At 55.9% G+C, this 27,461-nt stretch overlaps 13 protein-coding genes across 13 annotated transcripts; 7 read left to right on the top strand and 6 right to left on the bottom strand.

Annotated features, from left to right (window-relative positions):
• Positions 1–450: 450 nt before the first annotated feature.
• Positions 451–754, top strand: MFIFM68171_06175 (uncharacterized protein; the record flags this gene model as incomplete). Its single annotated transcript, XM_071061595.1, has 3 exons — positions 451–498; positions 554–646; positions 707–754. The coding sequence occupies 3 exons, from the start codon at positions 451–453 to the stop codon at positions 752–754; spliced, it is 189 nt and encodes a 62-aa protein (XP_070917696.1).
• A 262-nt stretch (positions 755–1,016) lies between these two features.
• CTU1 (cytosolic thiouridylase subunit Ctu1) lies at positions 1,017–2,222 on the bottom strand (the record flags this gene model as incomplete). Its single annotated transcript, XM_071061596.1, has 1 exon — positions 1,017–2,222. One exon carries the CDS (start codon positions 2,220–2,222, stop codon positions 1,017–1,019), a length of 1,206 nt encoding a protein of 401 aa, XP_070917697.1.
• A 362-nt stretch (positions 2,223–2,584) lies between these two features.
• Positions 2,585–3,725, top strand: rpl8 (60S ribosomal protein eL8; the record flags this gene model as incomplete). Its single annotated transcript, XM_071061597.1, has 4 exons — positions 2,585–2,587; positions 2,827–2,898; positions 2,959–3,468; positions 3,525–3,725. 4 exons carry the CDS (start codon positions 2,585–2,587, stop codon positions 3,723–3,725), a joined length of 786 nt encoding a protein of 261 aa, XP_070917698.1.
• A 1,411-nt stretch (positions 3,726–5,136) lies between these two features.
• On the top strand, positions 5,137–5,989 carry MFIFM68171_06178 (Carbonic anhydrase; the record flags this gene model as incomplete). The annotated part of the gene is made up of 3 exons (XM_071061598.1): positions 5,137–5,146; positions 5,199–5,351; positions 5,418–5,989. The coding sequence occupies 3 exons, from the start codon at positions 5,137–5,139 to the stop codon at positions 5,987–5,989; spliced, it is 735 nt and encodes a 244-aa protein (XP_070917699.1).
• An 896-nt stretch (positions 5,990–6,885) lies between these two features.
• Positions 6,886–8,227, top strand: MFIFM68171_06179 (Proline utilization protein PrnX-like; the record flags this gene model as incomplete). Its single annotated transcript, XM_071061599.1, has 3 exons — positions 6,886–7,141; positions 7,253–7,958; positions 8,017–8,227. The coding sequence occupies 3 exons, from the start codon at positions 6,886–6,888 to the stop codon at positions 8,225–8,227; spliced, it is 1,173 nt and encodes a 390-aa protein (XP_070917700.1).
• Positions 8,228–9,091: 864 nt separating this feature from the next.
• On the bottom strand, positions 9,092–11,038 carry BFR2 (rRNA-processing protein bfr2; the record flags this gene model as incomplete). Its single annotated transcript, XM_071061600.1, has 3 exons — positions 9,092–10,766; positions 10,820–10,919; positions 10,975–11,038. The coding sequence occupies 3 exons, from the start codon at positions 11,036–11,038 to the stop codon at positions 9,092–9,094; spliced, it is 1,839 nt and encodes a 612-aa protein (XP_070917701.1).
• A 320-nt stretch (positions 11,039–11,358) lies between these two features.
• On the top strand, positions 11,359–12,400 carry MFIFM68171_06181 (Iron-sulfur protein IND1; the record flags this gene model as incomplete). Its single annotated transcript, XM_071061601.1, has 3 exons — positions 11,359–11,424; positions 11,481–11,610; positions 11,685–12,400. The coding sequence occupies 3 exons, from the start codon at positions 11,359–11,361 to the stop codon at positions 12,398–12,400; spliced, it is 912 nt and encodes a 303-aa protein (XP_070917702.1).
• A 622-nt stretch (positions 12,401–13,022) lies between these two features.
• Positions 13,023–14,048, bottom strand: MFIFM68171_06182 (Splicing factor spf30; the record flags this gene model as incomplete). The annotated part of the gene is made up of 3 exons (XM_071061602.1): positions 13,023–13,108; positions 13,171–13,951; positions 14,004–14,048. The coding sequence occupies 3 exons, from the start codon at positions 14,046–14,048 to the stop codon at positions 13,023–13,025; spliced, it is 912 nt and encodes a 303-aa protein (XP_070917703.1).
• Positions 14,049–15,163: 1,115 nt separating this feature from the next.
• Positions 15,164–17,050, top strand: MFIFM68171_06183 (Putative transport protein MmpL8; the record flags this gene model as incomplete). The annotated part of the gene is made up of 1 exon (XM_071061603.1): positions 15,164–17,050. One exon carries the CDS (start codon positions 15,164–15,166, stop codon positions 17,048–17,050), a length of 1,887 nt encoding a protein of 628 aa, XP_070917704.1.
• Positions 17,051–17,784: 734 nt separating this feature from the next.
• MFIFM68171_06184 (HHE domain-containing protein) lies at positions 17,785–18,443 on the top strand (the record flags this gene model as incomplete). Its single annotated transcript, XM_071061604.1, has 2 exons — positions 17,785–18,018; positions 18,093–18,443. 2 exons carry the CDS (start codon positions 17,785–17,787, stop codon positions 18,441–18,443), a joined length of 585 nt encoding a protein of 194 aa, XP_070917705.1.
• Positions 18,444–20,735: 2,292 nt separating this feature from the next.
• On the bottom strand, positions 20,736–22,142 carry POT1 (3-ketoacyl-CoA thiolase with broad chain length specificity; the record flags this gene model as incomplete). Its single annotated transcript, XM_071061605.1, has 3 exons — positions 20,736–21,896; positions 21,991–22,079; positions 22,136–22,142. The coding sequence occupies 3 exons, from the start codon at positions 22,140–22,142 to the stop codon at positions 20,736–20,738; spliced, it is 1,257 nt and encodes a 418-aa protein (XP_070917706.1).
• Positions 22,143–23,023: 881 nt separating this feature from the next.
• On the bottom strand, positions 23,024–24,141 carry FBP1 (Fructose-1,6-bisphosphatase; the record flags this gene model as incomplete). Its single annotated transcript, XM_071061606.1, has 2 exons — positions 23,024–23,154; positions 23,241–24,141. The coding sequence occupies 2 exons, from the start codon at positions 24,139–24,141 to the stop codon at positions 23,024–23,026; spliced, it is 1,032 nt and encodes a 343-aa protein (XP_070917707.1).
• Positions 24,142–25,407: 1,266 nt separating this feature from the next.
• On the bottom strand, positions 25,408–27,414 carry MFIFM68171_06187 (F-box domain-containing protein; the record flags this gene model as incomplete). Its single annotated transcript, XM_071061607.1, has 2 exons — positions 25,408–26,230; positions 26,288–27,414. 2 exons carry the CDS (start codon positions 27,412–27,414, stop codon positions 25,408–25,410), a joined length of 1,950 nt encoding a protein of 649 aa, XP_070917708.1.
• Positions 27,415–27,461: the final 47 nt, after the last annotated feature.

Below are 27,461 nucleotides of genomic sequence, written 5' to 3' on the forward strand. Positions count from 1 at the left end.
CGGTATGTGGCGTGAATCGATGATTTCAACGTATCTCGCTGTAAAGTACGATCGTAGACGCGTGAAATCGGCGGTTTTTTGGCTTCAATCGCTGTCGATGTTGCTCAAGAAGGTTAAACAAGTGGACAGTCTGTGTGGTTTGGTTTGTCCGGCCGCCGCAGGAAGGCTGCTGAAGCACGGGCGGGTGCTCATGCCTCCAGCATGGGTGGGGAGCTTAGTCACACCTGACCGGCGAAGCTGGTTGATGCCTGAGGCAATCAATTTCCATCAATCATTCGCCAATTCGGAGGACGGTAACCACCAGGAACCGCGAGATTCGAGGTTACATATTCCACTCAACAGATAACAGCTCCCAGCTTCGCTAAGGGCTTCGTGTATGAAATTTTTCCCCATACATACTGCTTCTCGTGTCAAACTAACCCAATTGGACAGGCCGAGCAAACCACCACGATGCCGGTCCCTTTCGAGACCCTGATTCCCTATGGGATCATTATCGCTGTAAAGCTCCAACCAGCTGCTACGCTTGCCGACTCCGGTCGCTGACGAAATGCAGATGTTTGGCGTGTCGGGTGCTGGGCTGAACAAGATCAAGAACATGCAGAGCGGCGGCAAGAGGCACAGATGGTCAATCGATCAGTGGGATAGGGTAGGTCGATGCTATTCCCTCGATGCGAACCTTTGGAGGAGAATGCTAACCCTTCGCTAGCAAAGTACATACATTCTCCCGATGCTACAAGACGACGCGGCGCGCTAACGATTGCAATCTGTAGTGATGGATCGCGATAGGAGACTGACGGGGCACTTGCGAGGGCAAACAGACAACCCAATAGCGCCCGCTGGATTTGAGCTAAACAACCCGTGGAGAGTAGGTAGTCTTAGGATATGCAGAGATGACCAAACGCTGACACTTATCAGGCCGAGAGACGGTTCTCATAAAACAACGCAATCTTGCTGTGGATGTATCTATAGCACCCCCAATTCCATGCTGCTCTTCGGCGCCAGGGAGAACAGAAATGTTAGATTTGTATCTGCGCCCTATTTTTGTTTAAGCCCTCCAGGAGCATACATGCCTGGCATATATCCTGGCTCGACATGTAGCCACAGCGCTTGCAATTCCCAAGGACCTGTCGACCAATGCCCTTGGAAGCTCCATTTCCGCTCCTGATAGGTAGATTCCTTTGTTTGTCTCTCTCTTCCTCCTTTCCCCCGGTCATTGCCTTTGCAACATCAATCTCGAACCCTTCATGTGCCTCGTTCTCCCTCAACTGTTTGTCCATAACCGCCATCTCTCCACCAGGGCCACGCCCATTCTGTGAGCCACATCCGCCAATATCGTCCTCGGTGGTTGTAACATGCGTCGTATGCCCTTTGCACGCGCAGGACGATGACGGCTCTGCAGGGACTAGTCTCGCCATGTCTTCGCCACTTCGAACAATGTCCAGGATGGCGCTTGGACGCACCCTCTCCAAGTTCTTAATGAGCCCTCTTGCGCTACCGCGGAACGCCTCCGGGCTGTATATGCACTCTGTGCTGAAGTAGTCGAGCTTCTTGTGAAGTGCATAGAGGACGATTTCTTTCTCATACGAATATTTTAGGGGCTTGCTTCTCTTGACCTCGGACCGGCTATCTCCTGTCACGATACTGGTGCTTCGCGAGAGACGCGCAAGGTCGCCCCGGAGGAGGTTCATCATGACCGTCTCGGCCACGTCGTCGGCATTGTGGCCTGTCACGACGTGCTTAATGCCCAGCATTTTCGCGCCGCGGTCGAGCGCCTGCCGGCGGAACACGCCGCAATATGTGCAGTTGCCCTTCTTGCCGATCGTCTCAACGACCTGGTCCATGGTCCAGCCGTACAATTCATCATAACCGACCACCTTGAGGGGCATGTCGTACTGCACTGCGTTCCTCTTGACTGTCTCAAGCGAGTCATCACGGTAGCCCTTGATCCCTTCGTCTATGCTCAAGAGAACGAGATCCAGTCCATATCCATGACGTTCATTCAACGTCTTCAGAACCGAGGCCAGCACTGTCGAATCCTTGCCGCCGGAGGCTCCTATTGCGACCTTCTCTCCGGGGAAGAATAGCTGCGACGATGTGATGGTGTGGTGTACTTCCTCCTCAAAAACCGAGATGAAGCAAGCTTTGCAGAGCTTTGCGTTGTTCTTGGGCCGCTTAACGGCCGCCCTCCCGGTCTTGCAGCTGGCGCAAACTGTGGGCGCCATTCGGACGAGGATTTCAGACCAGGAAACTGCCGGGTTTGAAGGTTATGTTGAATTTATGGCATTCTCCAGTGATGCATTATGGCAATACCGTGTGCAAGAAGTTCTATCTACAGGAGGAAGCGACTTTGACTCAAAACTCAAGCGCCCAAGTGCATCCCACCCACCCACGTCGGGCGTGATTGTAGCGGGATCGAGCCCCACATGCCATGCTGCCGAAGATTGCCCGTCGTACCCTATTGTTGGCCCGAGCTTCTCCGCAAATCCACAATCCTCTATTTTCTCGTGCAGTGCAGGGAAATTTCCATCTTCAGAATTCTTCTCTGGTCAACAAGCTCCGGTCCTGAGCATCGCCCAACGACAAAATGGTAAGCGCATAATTGACACCAACACCATGGCAAGGCATCTCTTATGATGCGTGCTTGCTACATGCTCTCGAGGCTCTCTCGAGTCGCATGAATTTCCGCTTGCAGGTTGCAAAACCGCAGGTGAAGAATGGCTTGAGTTGGTCCGGTGTGGGCGGAAACGCCCGGCCGGCCGCTCTCTAGAGTTCAAGAAGACTACAGTCAATGGAAAACATTTACTGATGTCTTCTCCTCAATGATAGCCTCCGAAGTCTGGTAAGAAGGCCGCCCCGGCCCCCTTCCCTCAGGGAAAGGCTGGAAAGAAGGCACCCAAGGTAAGTCACCCCTGAGCAGATCTCTACTCCTCCAAGTCTCGTGCGCTGACGTGTCTTTAGAACCCTCTCCTCGAGAAGCGGTCGCGCAACTTCGGCATCGGCCAGGACATCCAGCCCAAGCGTAATCTGTCGCGCATGGTGAAGTGGCCGGAGTATGTCCGCCTCCAGCGCCAGAAGAAGATTCTCAACATGCGCCTGAAGGTGCCCCCTGCCATCGCCCAGTTCCAGCAGGTGCTCGACAAGAACACTGCTGCGCAGGCCTTCAAGCTCCTCAACAAGTACCGGCCCGAGACCAAGACCGAGAAGAAGGAGCGTCTCCTCAAGGAGGCCACCGCCATCAAGGAGGGCAAGAAGAAGGAGGACGTCAGCAAGAAGCCCTACGTTGTCAAGTACGGTCTCAACCACGTTGTTGGCCTGATTGAGAACAAGAAGGCCTCACTCGTCCTCATCCCGAACGATGTCGACCCCATTGAGCTCGTCATCTTCCTGCCGGCTCTCTGCCGCAAGATGGGCGTCCCGTACGCCATCATCAAGGGCAAGGCCAGACTCGGCACCGTCGTCCACAAGAAGGTACGGGAGTTCAGGAACTCACTTAGCCAAACCATATCCTAACTCGAGTTTCATAGACCGCCGCCGTTCTCGCTATTACTGAGGTCCGCTCCGAGGACAAGAACGAGCTGGCCAAGCTTGTCTCGGCCATCAAGGAGGGTTACGTGGAGAAGAACGAGGACGCCCGCAAGCGGTGGGGTGGTGGCATCATGGGCGCCAAGGCCCAGAAGCGCATCGAGAAGCGGAAGAAGGCCCTCGAGACGGCCATCAAGGTTTAATGATGCATTGCAATGGTCGGATGGGCGCGGGTGCACTTATGAATGGCGTACGGGAATACCAAAACCAGATCAGTGTGAAATAAACTGCTTGCCTCCGCCACATGCGGGCACGGATGTTTTTCTCTTTTCTTACCCGGTCGGGACAAACGAATGAATGCCATGGATACCCAAGATGCAGGAGTTGCAAAATCCCATGCGCTGTGAACGTCGGTTGGGGGTGGAAGTGCCCCTCGATGCAACCTCTGGATCCTGTCACAAGGTCAGCTTGAGCACGACCATGAACATGCTCGAGACGTGACTCTCATCCGCAACCATGGGGAGCAAAGCGGACAGTCATTACCGAACGCACGAAGAAGTTGGGGAGTTGCATCAAAGGGATCCCAAACCGAGTTTCGATCAGTGCCGCCAACATTATGCAACACGAGTGAAAGATCGACAGCACCCCGAGGGGCTTCGCGCCAATTGAGCCGGGGCGGCGGAACTCTGTCCATTGCTACCGAGTCTCAACAGACGACATTCATTCGTTTCTGAGATAAGGGCACGGCAGCAATCTGTGACGGAACTATAACGCCCATGCCCAGCCAAACCAAGCCCGGCTGTTGCGAAACCAAGCTTTAAGCGGCAGGCCAAGAGCCCCCGTTCGGTGGCATATGGGTTTATGTCGAGGGAAGTGCGGGAATCCATTGCTCTCCCTGGGGGTGCTCTGCCTCCGGGGCGCTTGGTCATCCCGGGATTCCCATGTTTTATCAATTCGGATTGGAGGTGAAGAGTTTCATCCCGCATTTCAGACATGGGACAAGGGGGGTTGCCCTGCCCTTGGTACTGCCTAGGTAAGGTACTCCCTGAAGTGTCACAGCGAAAATCCCCAGCCGTTCGGATGGAAGACACGGCGGCATTCCGTTCGCAATCTGGGGATGTTTGTGGAATGCTGTTGTGCTTATTAGAACAGGAACCGCCCCGCGTGGAACTCTCTCATATCGCTTCCCAAGTCATCTGACCGCTTCGTTATTCCCTGCCGCGCTAGATCCTGTTGCTATATCCTGGGCTCTCACCAAGTTCAGCTCGATTATCTCTATCTCCGCCATTGCTTGGCTCTGCACCCCACGGCAGGCTAAAAAAGCTGTTGAGGCTACACCAAATCGGTTGGTCTTGGCGTGGGTGGTTGCTTGGTTCGGTCCATACCGAGAGGCTTGTCTAACCCAGCGCAGAAGACGCCGGTCCGAAAGGAGGGGATATATTGCACCGCCAACCTGCTGATTTTAACTCCCATCGAGACTCTCGGAAATCGTGAAGAAACTCGCGCTTCACCTACACCTTTGAGCGCCATTCTCCTCTGGGATTCCCTACGGACACCAATCTCTTATCACTTCTTATCTTTCTCCCATAGTGATTCCCCTTGGCGATAAGCAACATGGCCGACGGTGAGTTCGTTCTTGCCTCATGAGTGGGCGATAACACGGTTTTATCTACGAGTCAAGACCATAAATGCTGACCGAGAGAGTACGAAAAAAACAGAGGACAGCTTTTTGTACGCCCTGAGCTCGAACAATGCCTGGGCAGGGTACAAAGCCCATCAGAACCCCCAGTTCTTCCCCAAACTAGCGAGCGGGCAGTCGCCGCAGATACGTTAGTCTTTCTTCCCCTTGAACGACTCGTTAACCAAGCTCTGACGCTTCTCCCGTCTCCAAACAGTCTGGCTCGGCTGCTCCGACTCGCGCTGCCCCGAGACTACGATCCTGGGCCTCCAGCCCGGCGACGTCTTCGTGCACCGCAACATCGCCAACATCATCTCGCCGACCGACATTAACACGTCGGCCGTCATCGAGTACGCCGTGCTCTTCCTCAAGGTCAAGCACATCATCCTGTGCGGCCACACGTCGTGCGGCGGCGCCATCGCCGCCCTGACCGACTCGCGCGTCGGCGGCGTCCTCGACACGTGGCTCACCCCGCTCAAGGCGGTCAAGATGGCGCACGCCGACGAGCTCGCGGCCATCAGGGACGACAAGGCGCGCGCAGTGCGGGTGGCCGAGCTGAACGTCGAGGCCGGCGTCAAGGTGCTCATGGCCAACTTTGTGGTGCAGGAGGCGATCAAAGAGAGGGGCCTGGAGGTGCACGGGTGTCTGTTTGATATTGGGAGCGGACGGATCAGGGATCTGGGGTTCGGGACTACCAAGGGCGGTGGGAGGGGTGGTGATGAGGTGGTGAGGGGACGGCATGCGCAGTTGGTGTTTAGGGGACGGAATGCATCCATGTCGGTGCGGTGATGTTAGTCTTGAGAGGCGCTTTGTGTCTGGTTGTTGTGTTTTAGGTTTGGGAATCTTGGGGGGGTCATGGGTCGGTTTGTCTGTCTATCTATCTGTCTGCCTATCTGACTGCTTCGGGGAAGCAATGTCGTTTCAGGAACGGAGTCTTGGGAGGGATATTGGAGGCATTGAGTGTTTACACACGCAGCGGTTTAGTGCCATGATAGCATTGCGTATCTCAACAATAATGCATTGTGAATCTTTACATAACATTGTCCTCTTCGTCCCTTTCTGGCGCCAGTTGAGATGACAACCAGATTCAGTTAGGGCTGCATGTCAGCAGCTTGGGGCCCCAGATAAGACGGAGGGCGGTCAACCGTCGGTATCCCTCAGATATTGTAACCGCACCTAACCATTTTGGAAGAAATAAATTACAATGGAAATAAAAAGAAAGAAAGAAAAGAAAAGAGGACTTATTACTTTTAGCTGGTAAGTGTAAAGGTCTGTAGTAGAGCGGAGTCGGATACTTTGCTTTTAGATACGGTTTTACTATCAGGGGACACAGTCAATTTATCTGGTATCCGGACTCGGAGGCCATCGAGAGCTAACAAGCGGACCTGGCTGATGCGAGATTAAGCTAAATTGGAGAAGCGAGATGTCATATCCAGCGCCATTCCACAGCCAAGAAGCCCGATTTTAAGGCCAGAAACGGCCTTGGCAACACTCACCGTCTCCACCGGGGGGTCCCGACCCGGACTTCCGGTCAACCGGGATCGGCGATCACCAGGTCCGATTTGCTGTGCAGGGCGCGCATGGCGCGCACATCTTCAGATTCCCGAGCCGCGTAAGCGTGTCCTGCACTGACATGAGCCAGCATCGGATCACCCCCCCCCCCCCCCCCCAAAAAAAAAAAAAAAATGACCCTTACCGTTCTCAACGACGATGAGATCCGCAGCCTGCTGGAGGGCCTCACAGCAGCCGAGCTCGAGGGCTTCCGGGGGGCGCTGGCCTCGGCACTAAACGAGCACTCATCAGACCGCGCGCAGGGGTCGTCGGGGACGGCTGGAATCCCATCAATCCAACAGCCCGAACGCACGTCAGTGCACAGCACCGCAACCGGCGCCACGACCCTGTTCATGCCCTCGTCCAGCTCCATCGGCAATGGCATCAAGGGTGATACTCCTCCTTCTCCCCCACCCCACGTTCCCCTCTTCCGACGCCCAGTAAATCAGAGTAAATGCAGGTATCCATCCCATTACTAACTAGCGCCTATTCCCCTTTTAGTGATAACCCTCTCCTCCGCATCCGCCTCCACCACCGCCTCCCCAACCCCCGTCATCCGCCCAACAGGCGCCATCGCCCTCTTTTCTCCTCACGGCAGCCCCCACGGCTTCCTGCATGCGAGCGCCCTCACCGCCTTCCGCACGGCCCTGGCCTCGCTCTGCCTGGTCCGGAGCCGCAGGGCCGTGCGGACCCTGGTCGTCTTTGGATGCGGCGAGCAGGCGTACTGGCACGTCCGCCTCGCGCTCAAGGCACGGGGCGCGCACGTCGAGCGCGTCGTGTTTGTCAACCCCAGGGCGAGCCGGACTGCGCGGGAGGTGGTGGGGAGGTTTGTTGACCGGGTCGGGGGAGATGTCAAGGAAAGAGAGGGGTGGGCACGGTGTGAGTTTGGGGTGGTGATTCGGGATGAGGAGGGTGAGGCTTATGAGGCGCGGCTAGCGGGCCTGCTGCGTGAGGCGGACGTGGTGGTTTGTTGTACGCCTTCGACGGAGGAGTTGTTTGATGCGGGCGTCTTGGAGAAGAGGGAGGAGGGGAGGTTAGTGGTTGCCATTGGGAGTTATACGCCTGAGATGAGGGAGGTGCCGGTGAGTCTGATCAGGCAGGCTGTTCAACAAGAGGAAGGAGTGGTCGTTGTTGATACGGCCGAGGGGGTGCTGAAGGAGGCCGGGGAGTTCATTACGGCCGGAGTGAAGAGGGAGCACCTTGTTGAGTAAGTCGCTCTGCCATTGCTAGCGGATCTGAGACAAGTTACTGATGCCGCTTTGCAGGCTTGGAGAATTGGCTCTGCTAAACACCACAAAGACACGCTTTGCTGAGCAAAGTGGAGAGGAGAAGAATGACCGTCTGGTGCGTTGGCTTCAAACCGGCAATGTCATTTACAAAAGTGTCGGGCTGGGGCTCATGGACTTGACGACCGGCATGTACTTGGTAGATTTTGCGAAGGATATGGGTATTGGGACACTTGTGCCAGGGTTCTAGAGGCCCGCTGGTAGTTTTAATATTCATCATCATTCCCGTGTCAGAGGGAGCATTTCTTGGCACGAGTGATTACTGTGGTGAGACGGATCAGCGGGGCAACAGGCCCCAACCATCAACAGCACCTGAACGCGATTACACCTCGACACGTTGCAACACGAGCATAACCAAACCGCCAGTCATCTCCAATGTCTTGACCTATCAACATCACGTCGTAACAGAAACCCGACGTTAGACTGGAATCACTTCTTTTCATACTCATTCTCCTCGCGCTAGTCAGTCTCATCCCGCAACCACCAAAACGTTCCCCGTCACATTAACAGACTTCACAGCACACCGCCGAAACAACAAACCCCTGTGTTTCCTTCTTAAAGTAGACCAAATGAACCTCAGCCTTCAAATCCCCCTACTGCTACACCTTCTCGTTGAGACCCCGGCTTCCCTGTCTTTTCTCCTCAGCCCAAAAAAACAGCTCCCCAACGCGTCTCCCGAAGCTATCCTTATACTGCGCAATCTAGGCGGCTTACTCCTAGCAACCAATCTTCTCTGTCTCGTCCTATTAGTGGGCATTGGCTCCCCTGACAACCAGCTTATGGCAAGCGCATGTCTTTGCCTTGGGACGTACCACGTCTGGCCGGCACATCGGGCTTATGCGAGGCTGACTCGAGGGTTTGGCGGTAGGCAAGGGGAGAAGGTATTAGGTGGGCCAAAGGTTCACTTGGTGGTTCATCTAGTGTGTCTAGTTGCGCTTATGGGGGGTGGATGGATGGGCATCAAGTCGTGACAAACACACAGCAATCCATCAGGGTCAAGGAGCGGTTTGAAAAAGCAACTTTTCTTTTTCCAACATTGGGCCGCCATCCGATTCTAGCTCCGGAACAGCCGCAGTCCCGCCTCCTCCACATTCACCCCGCCCATCTCCTCGTCCGACAGTTCCTCGTCCTCCTTCAGCTCCATCTTCTGCCCAAACAGTGTCCCAAAGAGCCGGTCTATCGCATGCTCTTCCCACGACCTGCGGTCCTCCGGCGCCATGAAATTCTGCAGCTTCTCGTGCACTGTGTACCGCAGCTTTCTTCCCTTGCTGGCCTTCCGGTCCACGTGTTTCCTTGTCTTCGCCTCCTTGAGCGCCGCCCACCGGACCGTTGCCACCGACTCGCCCGGCGCGCCCGTGTCGCTACTCCGCTGGTCGACAAGCTCCTTGAGGAGCAGTTGGTAAAAGTCGGCGTCGTCGTAGATTTCGGTGTCCTCTTCGACCTTCTTTGCGGCCTGCGCCGGCGCACAAGACCGCGGCGTCCGCGCGCGCTTGATCAGCCGCTCCGAGCTCACCAGCTGGCTGTCTAGTGTCGAGACCAATGACTGCGTTTCCGTCTTGACTAGTTTCCTGGTGGAAGGGGCCACTGTGCTTCTTCTTACTTTGTCCGACCACTTGTCTAGGACCTTCCGTCTGTGAGACAATGCCACCTCCTCAACCATCTCCATGCTCTCCCAAATGGCCTGGCTCGGCGTGTCCAGGTCGATCTCACGCTTCCTCTTCTCACCAATCTTCGCTCTGCTGCTCTCCGGCATGAAGGCGTTTCTAACGCTGTCGATGGTGTTCCAGAGTTTGACGGCAGCCTCCTCGGCTGCTTGATAGGCCTCCATGCCCATCTCATGGCTGTTGTCCACCACGCTGAACGTATTCGCCGCCACTAGGGCCTTTTGTAACCGAATGCGGAGGTTTAGGATGGAGTCAAATGCTCGGCGCTGCACGCGGACCGCCGCGCCCTTGTCCGCATCCGCTTTGGCAGCCTGAGACATGGCGGCCACAATACTCTTGTGACCCTCGGTCGCCATCTTGCGTAGTTTAGCACGGTCGTCATCGTCGTCGCCATCTGACATTTGATCCTCATCCTCATCCTCATCCTCTTCCCCAGCTTCGGCTTCGTCTTCGTCTTCATCTTCGTCTGCGTCTTCAACCTCGCCCTCTTCGTCATCCTCTTCCCAATCGCCTTCACCTAATTCGCTTCCCTCGTCCTCCTCATCATCTTCATCGGAGAGCCGTGCACCATCATGGTCGAACTCTGAACCTTCCTCGGACCCACCATCAGACCCATCTATCCCGTCCTCCTCAGCGTGAGATTCCTGATCCTCCTCGGCATCATCTTCGTCTTCCGAAGACATGAAATCTGCGGCAGTAGGCCGCTTCGCGATCCGTCCGTTTGGGGTGTGCGGTTTAGAGCTTGCAGGGAAAGTGAAATCTTTGAGGCGCTCCTCATCACTCTCACAGAGGGCGTTGTCGCTATCAATTTCAGCGTCATCGTCGACATGGTCGGCCTCGAGGTCGGCCGTTTCCGGATCGTCAAACTCTTCGTCTTGTTCCCCGTCTTCTTCGCTGTCGTCTTCGTCCTGGTCTTCATTCTGGTTCTCATCCTGATCTTCATCTTCGTCCTCGTCCTCGTCTTCCTCTCCCTCGCTACTTTCCTCTAACGCCTCCCTACTGACACGAGCCCCACGGTATTCCGGGCCCAACGAGATGGTCTCTTTTTGCCGGAGTTTGCTCTTGCTACAGAAGCATGTTAGATGCACAATCCGGCATGCAGAGGGATACAAGCCTACCCAACAGCGACGTAATGTTCCGTCCCAGTGAGGTCGTCGCCGGACTCTTCGCTGCCGCTCTCGCCATCGCTATCGGGGACTTCGTTTTCAATGTCGAAGTCTGGTAATTAGTCAGTGGCAGAGTATTATTGACGGTGTCCAAAATACCAGCGTACCTTGCACCGGTTTCTCGTCAAATTCGGCGAACCGCCGCGGGCGGCCCTTCCCCGTAGTTGACATGGCCAGCAAGTGACAGGTCGATAGCTTGCAACAGAGGAATCTCGGGTTGCACCCCACAGGGAAATTTTCAGCGATTTGGTACAGCAGCTAGAATATTTTGGCGGTGGCAGGAGGCAGAAATCAAACCAAAGGGAACAGTGGGCCACAGTGCGAGAGCACCTGTGCAGCCGACAGGGATTCATATTGAGAATACCTTCTGAGCTCATCGAGTTTCTGGGCCCTATGAAATCCCGCCAGAGAAAGTTACCCTTTAGATTAAAGAGAGAACGGGATAAAAAGGGTCAGAAATCGTACATGATGATCTCTTATCGTATTCGACAATGAAATCTAGTATCCACCGCCGCCTCATGCACACCACTAGGGTGTTGCGCCATGAGAATCCCCTTGTGAGTCTCAACGCCGAAGACATACCATGCCACATCTGTACTCACAGCTACCCTAGGGCCTCCCCCAAAAAGGAACCATCCCCCGCTTTCAACGCGGCCTCCCTCAGAAACGACCCATCAAAGGCGTTTCGCACATCATCGCCGTCTCCTCCGCCAAAGGGGGCGTGGGCAAAAGCACCATCGCCGGTACCTCCCCCCTTCCTCGCGTCCACCTTGTTCCACGAAGTTTCACACCACTAAACCTCCCCCCTTCTACAAAGCCAACCTCTCCCTCTCTTTCGCGCGCCTAGGTCTCCGCACCGGCATCCTGGACACGGACATCTTCGGGCCGTCGATCCCCACGCTCTTCAACCTCACGGGGGAGGGACACACGGCGCAGCTGTCCCCCGCCAACCAGCTCCTGCCGCTGACCAACTACGGCGTCAAGACCATGTCCCTGGGCTACCTCCAAGCAGACGAGTCGGCGCCCGTCGTCTGGCGGGGGCCCATGCTCCTCAAAGTCATCCAGCAGCTCCTGCACGACGTGGACTGGGGCTCCCCCGGGCTGGACCTGCTCGTGCTGGACCTGCCCCCGGGGACGGGCGACATACAGCTCAGCATCGCGCAGCAGGTCCCCGTGGACGGAGCGGTGGTGGTGACCACCCCGCACGTGCTGGCCATCAAGGACGCGGTGAAGGGGGTGGGCATGTTTGGGAAGGTCGGGGTCCCGGTGCTGGGGCTGGTGCAGAACATGTCGTTGTTCAGGTGCCCGCATTGTGCGGGTGAGACGGCCGTTTTTGGTGGGGAGGAGCGGGTCAAGCAGATGTGTGAGGAGCGAGGGCTGGAGTTGTTGGGGGACGTGCCGCTGCATCCGAATATTGGAGAGGACGGGAGTCGGGGGAAGCCGACGGTTGCGGCCGAACCCGAATCGGAGAGGGCGAGGGTGTTTATGGATGTTGCGAGGCGGCTGGCGGGGAAGGTTGGGTTGGAGGTTTAAAAGAGTTCAAGAGCCGAAGAGAGGTTGGGTATCTCGATGAAGCCCCGAGATGTACACCACTGTAACATATGTGTCATTATCACATTTATCTCAAGCTAGACGGGTATCTAGCGATATCAGAACCAATCCAGTAATACGATGTGTCCCAAAGAGCAGTTATCACGCGCCCGGCACTGCGACGGCTTGATGTTCATCTCACAATAGCGCAGTAATTCAGCTTCTATCACTGGACTTGTGCCACGAAAACATCAAACATGGAAAAAGGTCCCTGTAACTACGGGGTATCTCGCCTGCAGTACCACAATGTCTAATATCCCTGGGCAGCCAATTGCGCCGGCTGGTATGGCCGGCGAACAGCGCGGCGCACAAGGTTCTAACTGATGTACACGAGCGAGATGGTTATTGAAACCACGTTAGCCTCCGTTTGAGAAAGCGAAGCAGCCGGGGAGGAAAGTAAAACCGGATTCATCCCAAACCGAAACTCCAGCATATGGCTGTCGCCCTCCCTCAAGTAAAATCAAACGCCAGTGGTGGTCGCCGTTCCGTTTGCGAAAGCGCGAGCTCTGATCCGCTTCAAGCCGTGACGAACGACGTCTCTGAAAACAAAAAAGACCAAGTTAGTCTAGTCCAAATCTTCGTTGGGCTGGTAGACATGGCGGGTTCTCGTTGGATCCTTGCGCATAGCCTGGCCAGAGCCCGTGAAACCAACTGATACAGCACGTCAGTATGCGGGTTACGAATTTTGGGGGGCGGGGGGCTGGAAAACTCACCCCGACCGCGGACGCCCTCCGGAGTGCGGAACATGCTCTCCTTCTTGGCCGCCTTTCCAACCTTGCCCTTGGCATTAAACTCTTGCCATTTGTTCTTGCCGGCCTCGAGTTCCTTGGTAGCCTTGATCTTCTTGAACTTGGGGCGCGGCTTCTCATCATTGTTCTCTATCACCGCCTTGTTTGCCGCCTGTGCCTGCGGATACATATCGGCTGCCGCGGACAGCACAATGCCGTTGTTGGTCGAGGTCGGGGTGAGCGAGGACGGGCTGGGGGCGGATGTCGAGGCAGCCACACCGCCAATGGCACTGCTGTTGCTCGAGACGGCAGTGCCGTCAGCCTTCCGCTTCTGTGCGACGGGGCGGATATCCTTAGCACGGAGCGTCTCGACTGTATCATAACTCTTGAACTTGACAGTGTAGATGGGTGCCGTGGACGAACCAGTCACCGAAGTGATGCGCGCTGGGTAGAAGCCCTTGTCACCTGAGAGCCATTTTGCCATGACGTTGTCGTTGACCTGGTATACGATTGCCTCGGGCTCCTTTTCCTTCTCCTCTGCCAGGGCTGCTTTCTTGAACGCTGGATGGTTCTCGCGCGACCACTTTTGCTCGGCAGGCGGCGGCGACGGGGCCTTCTTCGGCGCGGCCTTGGGCGGATCGCTCTTTGGTTTTAGCTCGGCAATAGAATCGTCGATGAGCCGGATCATCTGTTCCAGCTCACCCTTAAGACCTAGCAGTTCGGCATTGTCGGGGTCGTCCGCAAGCGACACGTTGACGAGCTCGAGCTGCCCCAACCGTCAGCAACAAAATTCCATCTGGTTTTCAGCTCGAACACACCTGGCTCTCGTACTCCTTGCGTTCTTCCTCGAGTTGTGCGCTCATTTTGACGATAGATGGGTGGTGTCGTGATACAGGCGTCGAGACAGCACAGCCTTAACGCGAAGTGTGTGAATTTCGTTGAAGTGGCGGGGTTTGTCATCAGCGCGGCTGAATCATGGGCGGTCTGATATGGGCGCACGGACACCATGTTTTAATGTGTCGCTCGCACTGTTTCTTGCATTCAAAAACTCGCCGATTACTTGCTCGAGCCCTTTGAAGACCCAGTACCAAAGTACACTAGCATTGGTTTACCAGACATGGTCGACCATGGTTTTGGGTACCCCACCACTGGCAGCTCTTTTGATCTCCATCCGGAATTTTAGAACCCTTTGAAGTTGCAACATTCTCCAGAGCGCACCCATATGCTCTCGATGCCCCGATGCGTCGTGGCTGTTGGATTAGTACTCGCATGATCCAGTTAGCGTCAACACCGTCTTTGGGAAAATGTGCAGATGTAGTGAGGCAATGGTAATTACACATACAAGTTGTGGTTTCGATAAGGCGATGGCGCGCACTAGTGGAGCATGTGGATATCGCTGGGCGAGGTGCTTGGGCCGGCGCCATTGTCCCAAGTTCATTGATCGGCTCTCTAGGGTCATTTGCGCCGCAACCGAAGCCCTGATTGCGGGCCCGATGTGCCGCGAGACTGTGGGGAAAGGATCGAATTCTTAGCCAATAATGTCGCAGGTTATTTGATTCTTCCGTCACCGCTCGCTCTGGCCCAGGTCCTACTCCGTGAAGTGAATCACCGCGAACCGCCATCAGATCCCTCGAGAACATCTGAGAAGCACCCTTACTGAAGCAATACACGATTGAATACACAATTCGTGCCCTTCCCCCCGAAACAATTCCCTTCTTCGATTGGCTCTCCGGGCCTGGAAGACTTTGCTGCATCCTCAGCTGTGTTCTCTGCGCCTACGCTACCTACACAACACTCCCCCACATTCCTATGACGAATTGACTCGAAACGTGGACTCGACTCTGTCACCAGGATCACACTACCAAACCCGGGCACCGCAGCGGGACGAGTTGCTCTAGCCTTCGGTGCGGCTGCGGCCCGGTCGTCGCCGGGGTCGATTTAACATTGGGGAGAAATAAGGCACAGAATAAGCAAGGCCATGGCAAAGGACAGAGACACTGATGCAGCGGGCGCTGGCCAATCAAAAAGGCCAACAATGAACTACATCGACGCCGACCAACCACCCCAGCAGCTCCCACCCCAGCTTCCACATCCCCATCACCGCGTCAAGAGCCAGAAACACATCGTCGGCGGCGGCACCGGCGGTCGCCTGCACGCCCGGGTCCCCTCTTCCAAAGGCCTCCATAAGCACCATGCGACGGCATCAACAGCGAAATTGAATCGCAGACACGGCTCACCTTCGCCTGACCGGGGAACCGGACTCGCTGCTGCGGCCCATCACCACCGCCGCGCCACCTCGGATCTCAAACTCGCCCGAGACCCGTCTTCGACCAATCTGAAGAAGGATCCGTCACACACGAACCTGAGACGCAATCGCTCTCAGGTCGACGCCGGAAAGAGGACAAAGTCCACCACGAGTCTCCACCGCTCGGCCTCCAATCCTGCTGTTGACAAGCTGAGGTCGTCGGCCAGCTCCAGGGTCCACTTCAACCTGGGCGACGACGACCAAGACGACGACCCAGACGACGAGTGGGTAGATGCTAGCACCTCTGCCTCACCCCTGCTCTCCCGGCGCGGTTCAGCAGTCGTTACCCAGCCCCCAATCGACGACGAGAATCATCGCGCCCCGTCGCCGGCGTCTCCAGTATCGCAGCAAGAAGACACCGTGGCGAACGGCACGCGGAACGGTACGCGGAACGGTGCGCAGAACGGGGCTCACAGCCTTGGCCGTGACACAAGCAACCACAACCAGTACCTGACCTCACGGATACTTTCTCGAACTTCGTTACAGGGTGCCCCGCCCAAGATGTCAACCGAAAACGTTTCGGTTCGACCCTCCTCACGGCAACAGTCGCCACTGGACTCGAGCCTCGGCAATGGTCCGTCCCTCTCTGGGACTCCCGGCACCGCGCCGCAAGCTCGGCCAGGAAGCAGCGGCAAGGCAGAACTGACATCCAGATTCGTGGGAAACAACAGTCAGGAACCCGGTTCCGGCATCCCGGGAGAATCATTCATGCTGGCTGCAAACCGCGGCGGGCTGTCTCGGGCGGCTCTAAACGGCCTGCCCCGGCGACGGCAGTCGATGGGGAGCCTGTCTAGGCGTCTTGATGCAATGGATGGGCGGCACGAGGACCATCTCACAGACGAGGAGGATGTGGACCAGGGAGTCACCGCGCCTCGCACACGGCGTGGCGGAGATTACGTGGTGCCGAGAGACCTGAACCGCACGCAGCAGAAGCTGAATCTGCAGCGCGCGAGCTCTAGTCTTGAGCCTGCCCATCCTCATCCCGGGATAGCGGGTGTCGCGGCCGGCGCGGGACCCCTAATTGGCGTGCCTACCTATGATTCCGAGGACCGAAGAATCGCTAAACTACTCGAGAGGACGGGTATGGAGTATCTCACCGTGCGCCGGCATGTAAGCCCCGTTGCCCGATCGATCTCGCGGGTAATGCAGCTGCCCGGTGTCGGTGGCAATCGTCAGATTCCGCAACCGAGTGGCCGCGGTTTGCACTCCGCAAGGGTTTCTGAGCTCGGCGGCGGCGGCGGCGGCCGTTTCGACCTTGGACCCAACCGACGAGAAGCTCACATGCGTGATCCTAGCATGGTGGACTTGATCGATACCCAGGCTACAAGGCGGCCGCCCACTCCGGGGCGCGCTTTCTCGGCTATGACTCTTGCAAGCGCCAGCTCGAGCCTGGGTACGGATGACGGCACAGCCAGCAGGATACATGAACGACAAGGACTTGGACAGGGACAGGGGCTCAGTGGAGTGAGTCTGGTGGACGGGACCGAGGACGCCGGAACGCTAGGTTTACTCCGCATGATGTGGGAAAAGAACATGGATCTGAGTGCAAGCCAGGATTAGAAGACTGGGTTGCGGGTCTCGGCAGAGACGATGGCATGCGAAGATGTAAACGAAGATGCCTCCAGGGCGTCCAGCGAGGTTTGCTTTGCGAGCGTGATTCCTGGTGATGGGACAGGAACCTGAGGATTTGGGCAAGCAAAGGGTCGATGATCAAGTATGGGGCGGTATGGACTGCCTGGGATGGATCAAGACGCATCCAGTGTTAGAGCAGTTCCCGGCGTCGGCCCTCCATCTCTTATCAATGTGGAAAATGCAGCCGTGTTTTACTCCCATATCCCATCGAATCGCAGCAGAGCTAGTCGGTAGCAGTGATTGGTGGAGGTCTTGAGTGCTACGTAACGTTATGACGCTCACAATTCGAGTTGTATTAATGACGTAACTGACTCCTTCTAATGCGCATCATCGTCATTGAATCCTCGTACATTTGTAACTACGTGTACCTCGCACCGTGATAAACCGGTCTTTTCCCCTGTGCCTACTTCTTGACAACAGTACCTATCCTGCTAACCACTCATCGGCTTTGCTTTATTAATACTCGCCTCTTGTTGCTTCCCACTGCCACGAACCCATCCCGCCACTTACACCACACTCGCCTACCCAGTCACCAGCACCCAGTGGGATAAATGTTTCGAGTACGCCCTCTCATTGCTTCACCTTTTACAGCGGCTTGCCGTCATCGGACTCTACCTCTCTCAGCCCGCCAACTAGCAGCATCTCGACTCACCACTGCCGCCATGTCTACCATCTCAGAAGCCATCAAGAAGGATCACCGGGAGCTTGAGCAGTACTACAACGAAGTCATCAACTCGTCTGATCATGACCACCAAGAGCGTTTCGGCAACCAGTTCACCTGGGAGCTAGCCCGCCACTCTGTGGCGGAGGAGCTCATTGTTTATCCGGCGTTCGAGTCGCATATGGGTGAGAAGGGCCACAAGATGGCCGAGGACGACCGCAAGGAACACCACCGGGTAAGCCATCGTCAATAACCCTGCCTTCCTTTGTCAGGAGAACCCCATATCCAGGCTAACTCCCGTCTCCGTAGGTCAAGGAACTTCTTAAGGAGTTTCAGAACATGAAGCCCCAACAGGCGGAATATGTGCCTAAGCTGAAGGAGCTGTGGACCGTTCTCTCGGCGCACATTGAGGAGGAAGAGAAGAACGACATGCCGGCGCTCGAGACGGCGTTGCAACAAGCCGCCGGGCAATCTGAGAGCATGGCGAAAAAGTTTGGCTTGACCAAGGCGTTTGTGCCCTCGCGGAGCCACCCCAGCGCAGGAGAGAATCCGTACTTTGAGTCGGCCATGGGGATGTTGGCCGCGCCCATTGATCACATCGCGGACATCTTCCGCAAATTCCCTGAAAACACTACCAGCCCCAACCCATCAACTAAGTAGCGGGGTGGGGGAAGCGGAAAGGATGGGAGGATTTGATGTAGAACAACAGATGTGCCAGCGCTAGCAACCCAGCTGCAAGCTAGTTGTGTGCCGAGGATATATAATGTCATGGCACGGTCATTCAAGTAATGTTTTGGCTGTCGTATGTTCGCAGAATTTTGGTTAATTTCTGATGTTCGCAAAATCATGGTTGTTATTTGACGATCACTTAAGGTAAGGTACCTTAGGTTTACTTATATTATTCGAACTAACTTCCACCTCGGCCTTCATCGCCCGAGGTCCAAGTTTCTCCTAACTCCAGTAATATCCGCTGAGAATACAAGGCCTGAAAGCCCCTTCAGTCATTCCTGGTCTCCGAATGCCACATTGGGGTTGCTATCTGCCCACTTTGAGAGCGTCTCCTCGGACCGTCAGAAGGCCCGGGTCTTGCTATACCGTGGGTAAAATCAAAGCCCTCTTCAAAATCTCTCCGTCTTTCTTTTTAGTTCCTCTTCTTGTTTATATTATATCTCAATAGGTTTATGATTAAGCTCCAATTATACATAAATTTAGTGTCGGCGCGCAGTTTTGCGTTGCAGAAGAAGTTTCCTTTCCCATATCCATTATTCAATTTGCGCCACACATACTGAAACGGTTTCCATAATCCGAAACTATGCCGTCATACCTTTTCTTACCTGGAATCGGCCAAAATCTCGATTGGATTAGCTTCCAGCTGGGTGATGCGAGGAGGCGGCAGTCAAAGATCAAACATGCCAGCGTTTGTCAGGCTGTTACCTTGCATATTGATATAGGATAGTCTTAGGTAATATTTAGCACTTAATTACGGAAAACTAGCTGGGACAGGCATGTCAAATATTGCCGAAAAGCAATGTCCTAGCCGATTTAGAGTTTAGCGGTATCAGTCCCGGTAGTGGTGTTTGATAACGTTGAGGCATCGTCATCCAGGGCGAGAAGGGAGGTCGTGTACTGGAGATTTGAATTTATTCTTCACGTTAGTAGGTACTTTACGTAATGGGGATTCAGGATATCGGTTGCGCTAGGGCTATGATATCAAGGAGGCTTTTACGTTAATATGACGGCGGATCCGAGGAATGTGATTTGATCATATGCAACGCCACGAGACGGCGCTGGGCATGCAGCCCGGGATGTATTGGGGTTTCCGATGCAGCATCAAACAACCAACATTCCATTTAAGCCGATGATTATGGCATCTACCTAAGAGTGCTCGTCGTGCGGTACCCGCTCTCCCTTCTCTAGCCGAGGGGCTCTGAAAGAGTCGAGCTTTCCGCGCCGATGGGGCCAGTCTGTTGGCGAGCGCTGCTCTATACCAGCCGGTAGCTCCACGTCGAGGCTATCGTAGTGCTATACTCCGTAATCATTTCACCTGTGTCGATACGACCCAGAACCAGGTTAGCCTCGTCCAGTCCTCCCTGAGCCGTATCGGATCCGTGAACGCGGGCCATCTATCCCACTTATGCATTAATTTCCCGGTTGCGGAGAATGCAGGAGATCAGACAGGGAAGGTCGAGCTCGGGGAGACTAACTTGCGCGGCCTGAAGCTCCTCTAGGAGAAGTGTACCAACCCGACGACGCTGTAAACACTCATGCACAGCCAAAACTCCAAGTGCGTGTCCAGTGCGAGCTGGGACTCGAACGACGGGCGTGCCATTCGGGAGGCGTTGGTGTAGATTGATTCTCAGTTCAGCACCATTCCATCGCTGCGCAAGGTTATCTTCAGGTTCTACGACAGGCCTCCAGGCTCGGTGCTGGCGGAGTTGATGCAAGGCTTTGGCTGAGTTATCGCGCCTGCTCGGTAAAGGGCAATGGGAGTATAGCGCCATTACAAATGGACAACCTAAATCGGACAAGATAGGCTTGCGTGGAAGGCTGGTACAGATGCAGCAGGGTGATGTGAGTGACGGAGGGCAGATGGGTCTACACTGGTTCGGAAAGTGGGTGGGTTTCTAAGTCGAGAGGAAGGGCGGAGGGACCGTCGAACGAGTGTTTGCGGCAGGGAAAAGTGAGTGCGTCACTGAACATGGACTTTATATAAAGGCTTTGGTATCAAGTGTGTTTGGACGTTTGTCGCTCGCTCTATCGTCGCTCTAGCCTCTTGTCCCATCCATGTCACGATGTGCAAGCTGCTAGCCGTGCCGGACTTGGGATCGTAAATGACACACGATGGATAACCGAAAAATAAAACATGCATTGCCCATAGAATACACGACCCATTCATAGGTAAGTCATTACAGCTCTACAAAAACGAACCCTCGTCCCTTCCAAGGCCCATTCTTACTCGGCTACCCAGACAGCCGCCATACCCATACCGGTGCCGACGCACATGGATGTCACACCAACCTTCTGGCCCCTCCTCTCGAGTTCATATAGCAGCGTCGAGACTTGCCTCGCGCCGGTGCAGCCGAGCGGGTGGCCAAACGCAATGGCACCGCCCTTGGGATTGATCTTCTCGGCGGGGATGCCGAGCTCGTTGGCGCACCACAGACACTGGCTGGCAAAGGCCTCGTTGATCTCGTAGATGTCGACGTCCTCCTTGGTGATGCCCGTCAGCTCAAAAACCTTGGGGATGGCCTTCCAGGGGCCGATGCCCATGAGCAGGGGCGGGACGCCGACGACCGAGGCGGCGACGTACTTGCCCATGATAGGCTGGCCGAGCTTCTCGGCGGTAGACCGCTTCATGAGTAAGACGGCCGCAGCGCCGTCGCTGACCTGGCTGGCGTTGCCAGCATGGATGCTTCCGTCCTTGGCGAAGGCGGCGCGGATCTTGCCGAGCGATTCGGCCGTCACGCCGTCGCGGATGCCGTCGTCTCGGTCGACGACAATCTCCTTGGTCTCGCCCGACTTGGGGTCCTCAAACTTGACCTTGAGCGGGACGATCTCGTCCTTGAATAGGCCGGCGGCCTGCGCCTTGACAGCCTTTTGGAACGAGTTGGCCGCGAAGGCGTCCTGGCTCGCGCGCGTGATGTTGCGCGCCTTGGCCATCTTCTCCGAGAGCACGCCCATGGGCACCTTGCAGTTGGCGGCTTCCGGGTGCGACTCGAGGAGCTCCGAGAACTCGGATACGGCGGCGGGGCCGTACTGGGTCGACATGCTCTCGACGCCGGCGCCGATGCCGATCTGGATCATGCCGGATCGGATCTGGTTGGCAATGTCGACGCAGGCTTGCAGGCCCGACGAGCACTGCCGGTTGAGAGTACGCACGGCCGTCGAGTCGGGGAAACCGGCGACCAAGCTGGCGGCGCGCATCTCGGTGGCGCCGCCGCCGGGGGCGAGCACGGTGCCCACGACGATGTCCTCGACCAGCGCGGGGTTGATGCCGGAGCGGTCGATGATGCCCTTGAGGGCGCCCGCCATCAAGTCGGCGGCATATGTGTCCTTGAAGCCGCCCTTGCCGCCCTTTGTGATGGCGGTCCGGAGAGCGCAGGTAACGACGATCTGGAGAGTCGAAGAGTCAGTGGGTGATGGCCAGAGTCGAAGAATCAGTGGGTGATGGCCAGAGTCGTCAGAAGGGACCAAGACTGGAACGTACATCGTCGGGGTTCTTCTCGAGCAGCTTGGCCTTGCCACCTGCCGAGGCGCCAGAGATCTGGTTGCCCAGCTGAGAGAGTCTATCGAGAGCTAGGGAAGAAGTCAGTCAAAGAACTAGCAACTGGCCAAGGAGGAGAAGAACCCACCGCCCATTTTGGAGGGTTGTCAAAGGATGTTGCGCAGAGGAGTCAACCGGAATTAACGGAAGGGAGAACAGGAAGGGAGAGGAACGCGGAGGGGTTGATTCTGAACCCGGGGCAAACGGAGAATGAGGCGATATATCGAGAGTTTTATAAAGGAGGCAAGATTCACCAGTATTATGGATCGCAAGTTACCTCGGAGCGGCGGCTCACCAGCGGCCTTTTTCTGGAACTCGGCCGGACCGCGCACAGTGATCCACGGCAACGGCTCGCAGCGGCCAGGTGATGTCAGAAAGGCCGAGGCATTGCCGTTTTCGGTTTAGCGCTTGGCCGGAGTGCATTTCTTCAGCTCCTTTCACATGCTCTTTGGCGGGGTACATTCTGCATCCGCCTGCTCTCTGCCCAGGCTTCTCTTTCCCGGTTCCCGGCTGGCTGTAGTACAACCTTCAATTGCAGAACATTCAGTTCCAAATTATCCTTCACATGCCAGCCATATTTGAGATTATGTTGCTGTTTTCAGGTTCTTTCCCAGTCCTCGCTACAACTCGAGCCTGGAACCTGCCTTAGCCAGGACAATGGCAGCATTGCCACCGCATCTCCTGATCGAGCGGAGCCGTTTCAAACCACAACGCTTGCGGCGACGGCGCGGCAGGGGACGAGACGATTGTTCCGTTTCGAGTCAGTTGTGCCAACAACAAACAATTGAACCATGTGCGTTGCGCAAAAGCCACTTCTTCGTCCAAAGCAAGCCCAAACCCCTCCGCTGGTGAGGTCATCTGGGTGAGTCGTCTCATTGTAGGTCCATTCTGGGAATAAGGTACACTCAAGAGGTATCCAACGCGATCCAGATAAAACGCCCAAGCTGAATGGCCGGCTTTACATACGATCCCTTCCTCACTTGTGGTACGCCTTGACTTTCTCGACTTCGTCATAGCTACCCATGAAAATACCTGACTTGTCGTGGATGTGCTCGGGCACGACTTCCAGCATCCTCTTCATCTTGCTGTCGACGGCTTGGCCACCAGCTAGGATTGGGGGAGTCGCACCGGTTAGCGTCGGTCAAATCAAGCAGTCAGGGGTGGAGGTTTGCAAGCGGTCAGCGGGCACTCACCATTCTCAAACACCATGGCCATGGGCGCGCACTCGTACAGGATCCGCAGCTTGCCTTTGGGGCTCTTCTTATCCGCCGGATAAGCAAAGATACCTCCGTACAGCAGCGTCCGGTAGGCGTCGGCCACCATGCTGCCAATGTAGCGGGCGCTGTAGGGCTTGCCGCCCTCGGGCGCCTCTTTGAGCGAGTTGAAGTAGGCCTTAACATTGTCCTCCCAGTAGAGCGAGTTGCCCTCGTTGACCGAGTAGATGGCGCGCTTCTTGGGCAGCTTCATGTCCGGGTGCGTCAGGATGAACTCGCCGAGGCCGTTGTCGAGCGTGAAGCCGTTGACGCTGCCGCCGCGCATGGTGATGACGAGCTGCGCCGACGCGCCGTACATGGTGAAGCCCGCCGCCACCAGCTCGGTGCCCGGTTTGAGTATGTCCTCTTTTGTGCCCGTCGACCCCTCGGCCAGCTTGTGGATGCCAAAGATGGTGCCGACCGAGACCCCCGCGTCCAGGTTGGAGCTGCCGTCGATAGGGTCGCACGCCACGGCATACCGCGCCTGCTTGCTGTCTTTGAAGAAGATGATGTCCTCCTCCTCCTCTGACACGAGCAGCGCGCACTTGCCGCTTGACCGCATCGCCTCAATGAACAGGTCGTTGGAGATGACGTCGAGCTTTTTTTGCTCGTCGCCCGTCGTGTTCGAGGACCCCGCCAGCCCCGTCAGGTTGACCAGCGTCGCCCGCCGGATGTAGTAGGCGATCGACTTGAAAGAGAATTGCAGGGCATGACAGAGGAGCGTAAAGTCTCCCGTAGCCTCCTTGTGCTTTACTTGCTCTTCTGTGAGGAACCGCGTGAGCGTGACAATGTGGGTGTTGACCTTCTCCGTCTCGACTTCGCCGTTGCCGTTTACCGCCATTGTGTCGGTTAGGGATGTGTGTGTGTATACAGATGTCTTCGACTAAGCGGCAGTTCAGAGTCTTGTGCTGTTGCGCCGTGCGAGCCAATGCGGGAGCAAAACCGAGCTTCAGATTAAACGCGTAGTAGCAACTAGTAATTATCCTCAGGGACCGACGCAGGAGTTGCAGAGGAAAGGTGAACGGGCCACAACAAAAACAAGGCAAGAAAGAGGACCCAAGGAATATATATAGAGGTGGAGTAGGCCAGGTATGAAGTAACAGACGAGCGAGGAGAAAGGTCGAGACAATGAACCGAACTTGTCTACCTTCTTCTGGCCATGGCCCTACTAGTGCACCCGGACGGACATACGCTGTATGTAATTGACACCCCGTACACACACCCCTCGAGCCGCTCCGCCAATCTGGAGATGCTCCATCTATCCGCCAATTCTGTATCTGCAATTACACAATACGTACCCCGGGTCTCCCTGTAAACGGCTGCCCATCACCCCGCGCGGCGCCCCTCATCGGCCGCCGTCGGCAGAAGCACGGCTATGGAGGGGCTTTGGCGGGGCCAGGCGTCTGACATCAGTTCTTCCCGTTTGGCATCCAATTGCAGGCCAGGCACCGCCAAGAATCAGGAACCAACGGGTCGCTACCCGCCCGGGAGGCTCGCTCTTCCGTTCAATGCATCTTTAACGGCAGCCAAAGTATTTCCGGGCGAGGGGAACTGCCTCGATAGGTTCTCCCTGGAAATCGACGGAGATAGGGAGCACAGGGACGACGCAAGACCAGAATCCCGAAAGAGGATTTCCCGGGACGGCATGCATGAGCGGCATGCGCTCTGTCCCGACAGGGCCCGCCTCTCGAAGCCCGGCAATTCTTGGCTCGAACTCCACAGGTGTTTCCCGGCGTCGCGAATCGGGGGATTGCTCGCCATTAGCTCAGCCCCTTCTCCCCATTGGGTCTTTGCCAGGTCCAGATGACTCGGTCAGCTGGTGAACCTGGTCGTTCCCATCAATTGAATGTTGGGGAATGTTGCTTTTCTTTTTGTGCCCGGACGGCCCCGTGACTTTGCTGATTCTCTACGTTTGAGCGCTGTCAGTCAGGGGGTGGGGGGGGTGAGCCTCGACCCCACTGACGTCACACTCTCAAAAGGCCCACATGTTTGTTTACTGCGATACAGTATCATCAGGACAAGTAATTGTATTGTTATCCGCAAGCAAGAGTGAACGGTATTTCATCGCCAGCCCCCAAAGATCTGATCCCGCAAAGTTGAAAGTCCATCAATGTATTCCGTCAGACCACAGACCGGGAGGTACGTAGTTCGCAATCCTTGCGGACGATACCCCCGATAGGAAATCGGACTCGTGATGGTAACCGTTGTCGAGACGGTGGTGCTTCCGCAAGTTGCAAGACTTTGTCCATTCTCGCGGTCCATAGTATGTGAGCAGGTTCGGAAGCAGGATAGACCTGTCATTTCCCTTGAAAGCGTACCCGTCGCCTATCTCCATCATGGAGGGGACGAGAGGCCTCGACTTGTAACCGCTCTCAGGGGCTACCGCTGCCCTCCAGTCTTCAAATCCGAAGTTAGGGTCTGCAGTCGAAGTATCGGGCGGATATGTGTCTGGGCATGGCTCCAAGTTCGCTTCAATGACTGCTCCTGAGATCCCGATGTAGAAATTTGGCGAGATGTCCGACGCTCTGGCGAGGGACCATATACCGCTATTGCTGAAAGCTCGGAGCGACATGGAGAGGAAGTACTTGGTGTTAGGCCGGTAATAGATGCGCCTTGACAATCTGTGCCAATGGCATGGCAGGCCTCTGGTATGATCGCAGATTGCGCGACCCTCTGGTACAGTAGTTGGCGGCTTCAAGAAGGGTTGGTGAGGCCGCGGGAACGGGGCCTTGCTTAGACAGGGGAGTCCCGATGTGTGGTAGTAGCCTTTCGTCCACCGAAAGTCAAACACCTTGATTGCTACACCATGCCCACCACCTGCCACAAACCGTTCCGCCCCGTAAGCCATGAGGGCTTCAGTGTCGGACCACGGGTCTACGTTGTCTTGATAGACCGCATCGAACGGGGAAGGGGTCCGGAGGTCTTGAAGTCTGTAGAAGCCGCGTTAGCCTTGGTGCAAGAGGCCTCCATTTGTAAGATTTACTTGCCTGCATGTGCCATCTCTCCAGGAGCTCAAAAGCAGACTTGTTCCCCCTCTCGCCCCTGCGCGCCGATGGACGGGTTCCAAAGAGTTTGGGCAAAGGGCCCGGTCGAATTTGATATCGAACTGCCGTTCGAGTTCGGCATTTTTCGCGGCTGCATGATGAGTCCATCCCGAAGGAGTGAGCGCGATATAACGGAGAGGGTCGCTGCACCCTGTAAGCGTGAGGGCAAGCAACTGTCCCTGCTCCATCCATCTAGCACGGCATAACCTCGTAGATTTGGACGCAATGATGCCGCCTTTCAGGTCGTAAGTATCCAAAGGGAGCACCCCAGCGGTATCATCCTCCGGCAGGCCGTAGACCCTCACAGCCGACTGTGTGGCAGCAGCGACAAGGGTCTGTGTGTCCGTTTGAAGGATATCGAGCGAATTTATTGTCTGCTGTTCGTTCGTTTGATGGGAGGTGACACCTGACCCCGACCCTGATGCGGATGAACAACCAAACCGAGCGATACACTCGCCAAAGTGGCTGGGTTCAGCGGAAAGGAGAGATAGCTGACCGTTGTGCCGTCCAGTAATAATCGCTCGGCCACTGCGGTGTCTGACAATCTTGAGCGCCCTCACGTCGTCGTAGCCGACGCTCAAACCGAGTTCCTTGCCATTGAATTGGCGCCATGAAGTTTCGGAGACCTGGCCACGACCTCTGCGCTCGCGGTACCGGGCGACAATATCTTCTCCGGCACCCCACACGACAAGTTCTTGCTGGGTGTTCGGGTCATAGTGAACATCAACAATCGAATGGAAGAGCCCCCTACTACCCCCCGGGGGCCGCCCATCCCTGCGGCTTCCGAGATTAGGAAGCAATACTTGGAACTGAAGAGACCGCCTATCCCAGCATCGGCTTTGCCAGGTCAGCGACTCGGCCAGCTGCTGCCAGGTATGGCCTCCAGTGGCCGGAACGGGCACTGAAAGGGACGGAAATCTGGTTTTGACGAAGATTCGCCATCCTTCGTTCTGTACGAGATGATGAAGTCTTCGGCATGAGAGGGCAAGGGCTCGAAGGTCGCGTGCGCTTTCTAGGCTGGCGAAGACAATGAGCAGGATATCTTCCGGGAGGTCAACCAGATTCTGCATGACCAAGTAGTTATTGTATTTGAAGAGCATATAACTGCTTTCGGTTT

Source organism: Madurella fahalii (genome assembly GCF_045866475.1).
Source record: "Madurella fahalii IFM 68171 DNA, scaffold_3, whole genome shotgun sequence".
Classification (NCBI taxonomy): domain Eukaryota; kingdom Fungi; phylum Ascomycota; class Sordariomycetes; order Sordariales; genus Madurella; species Madurella fahalii.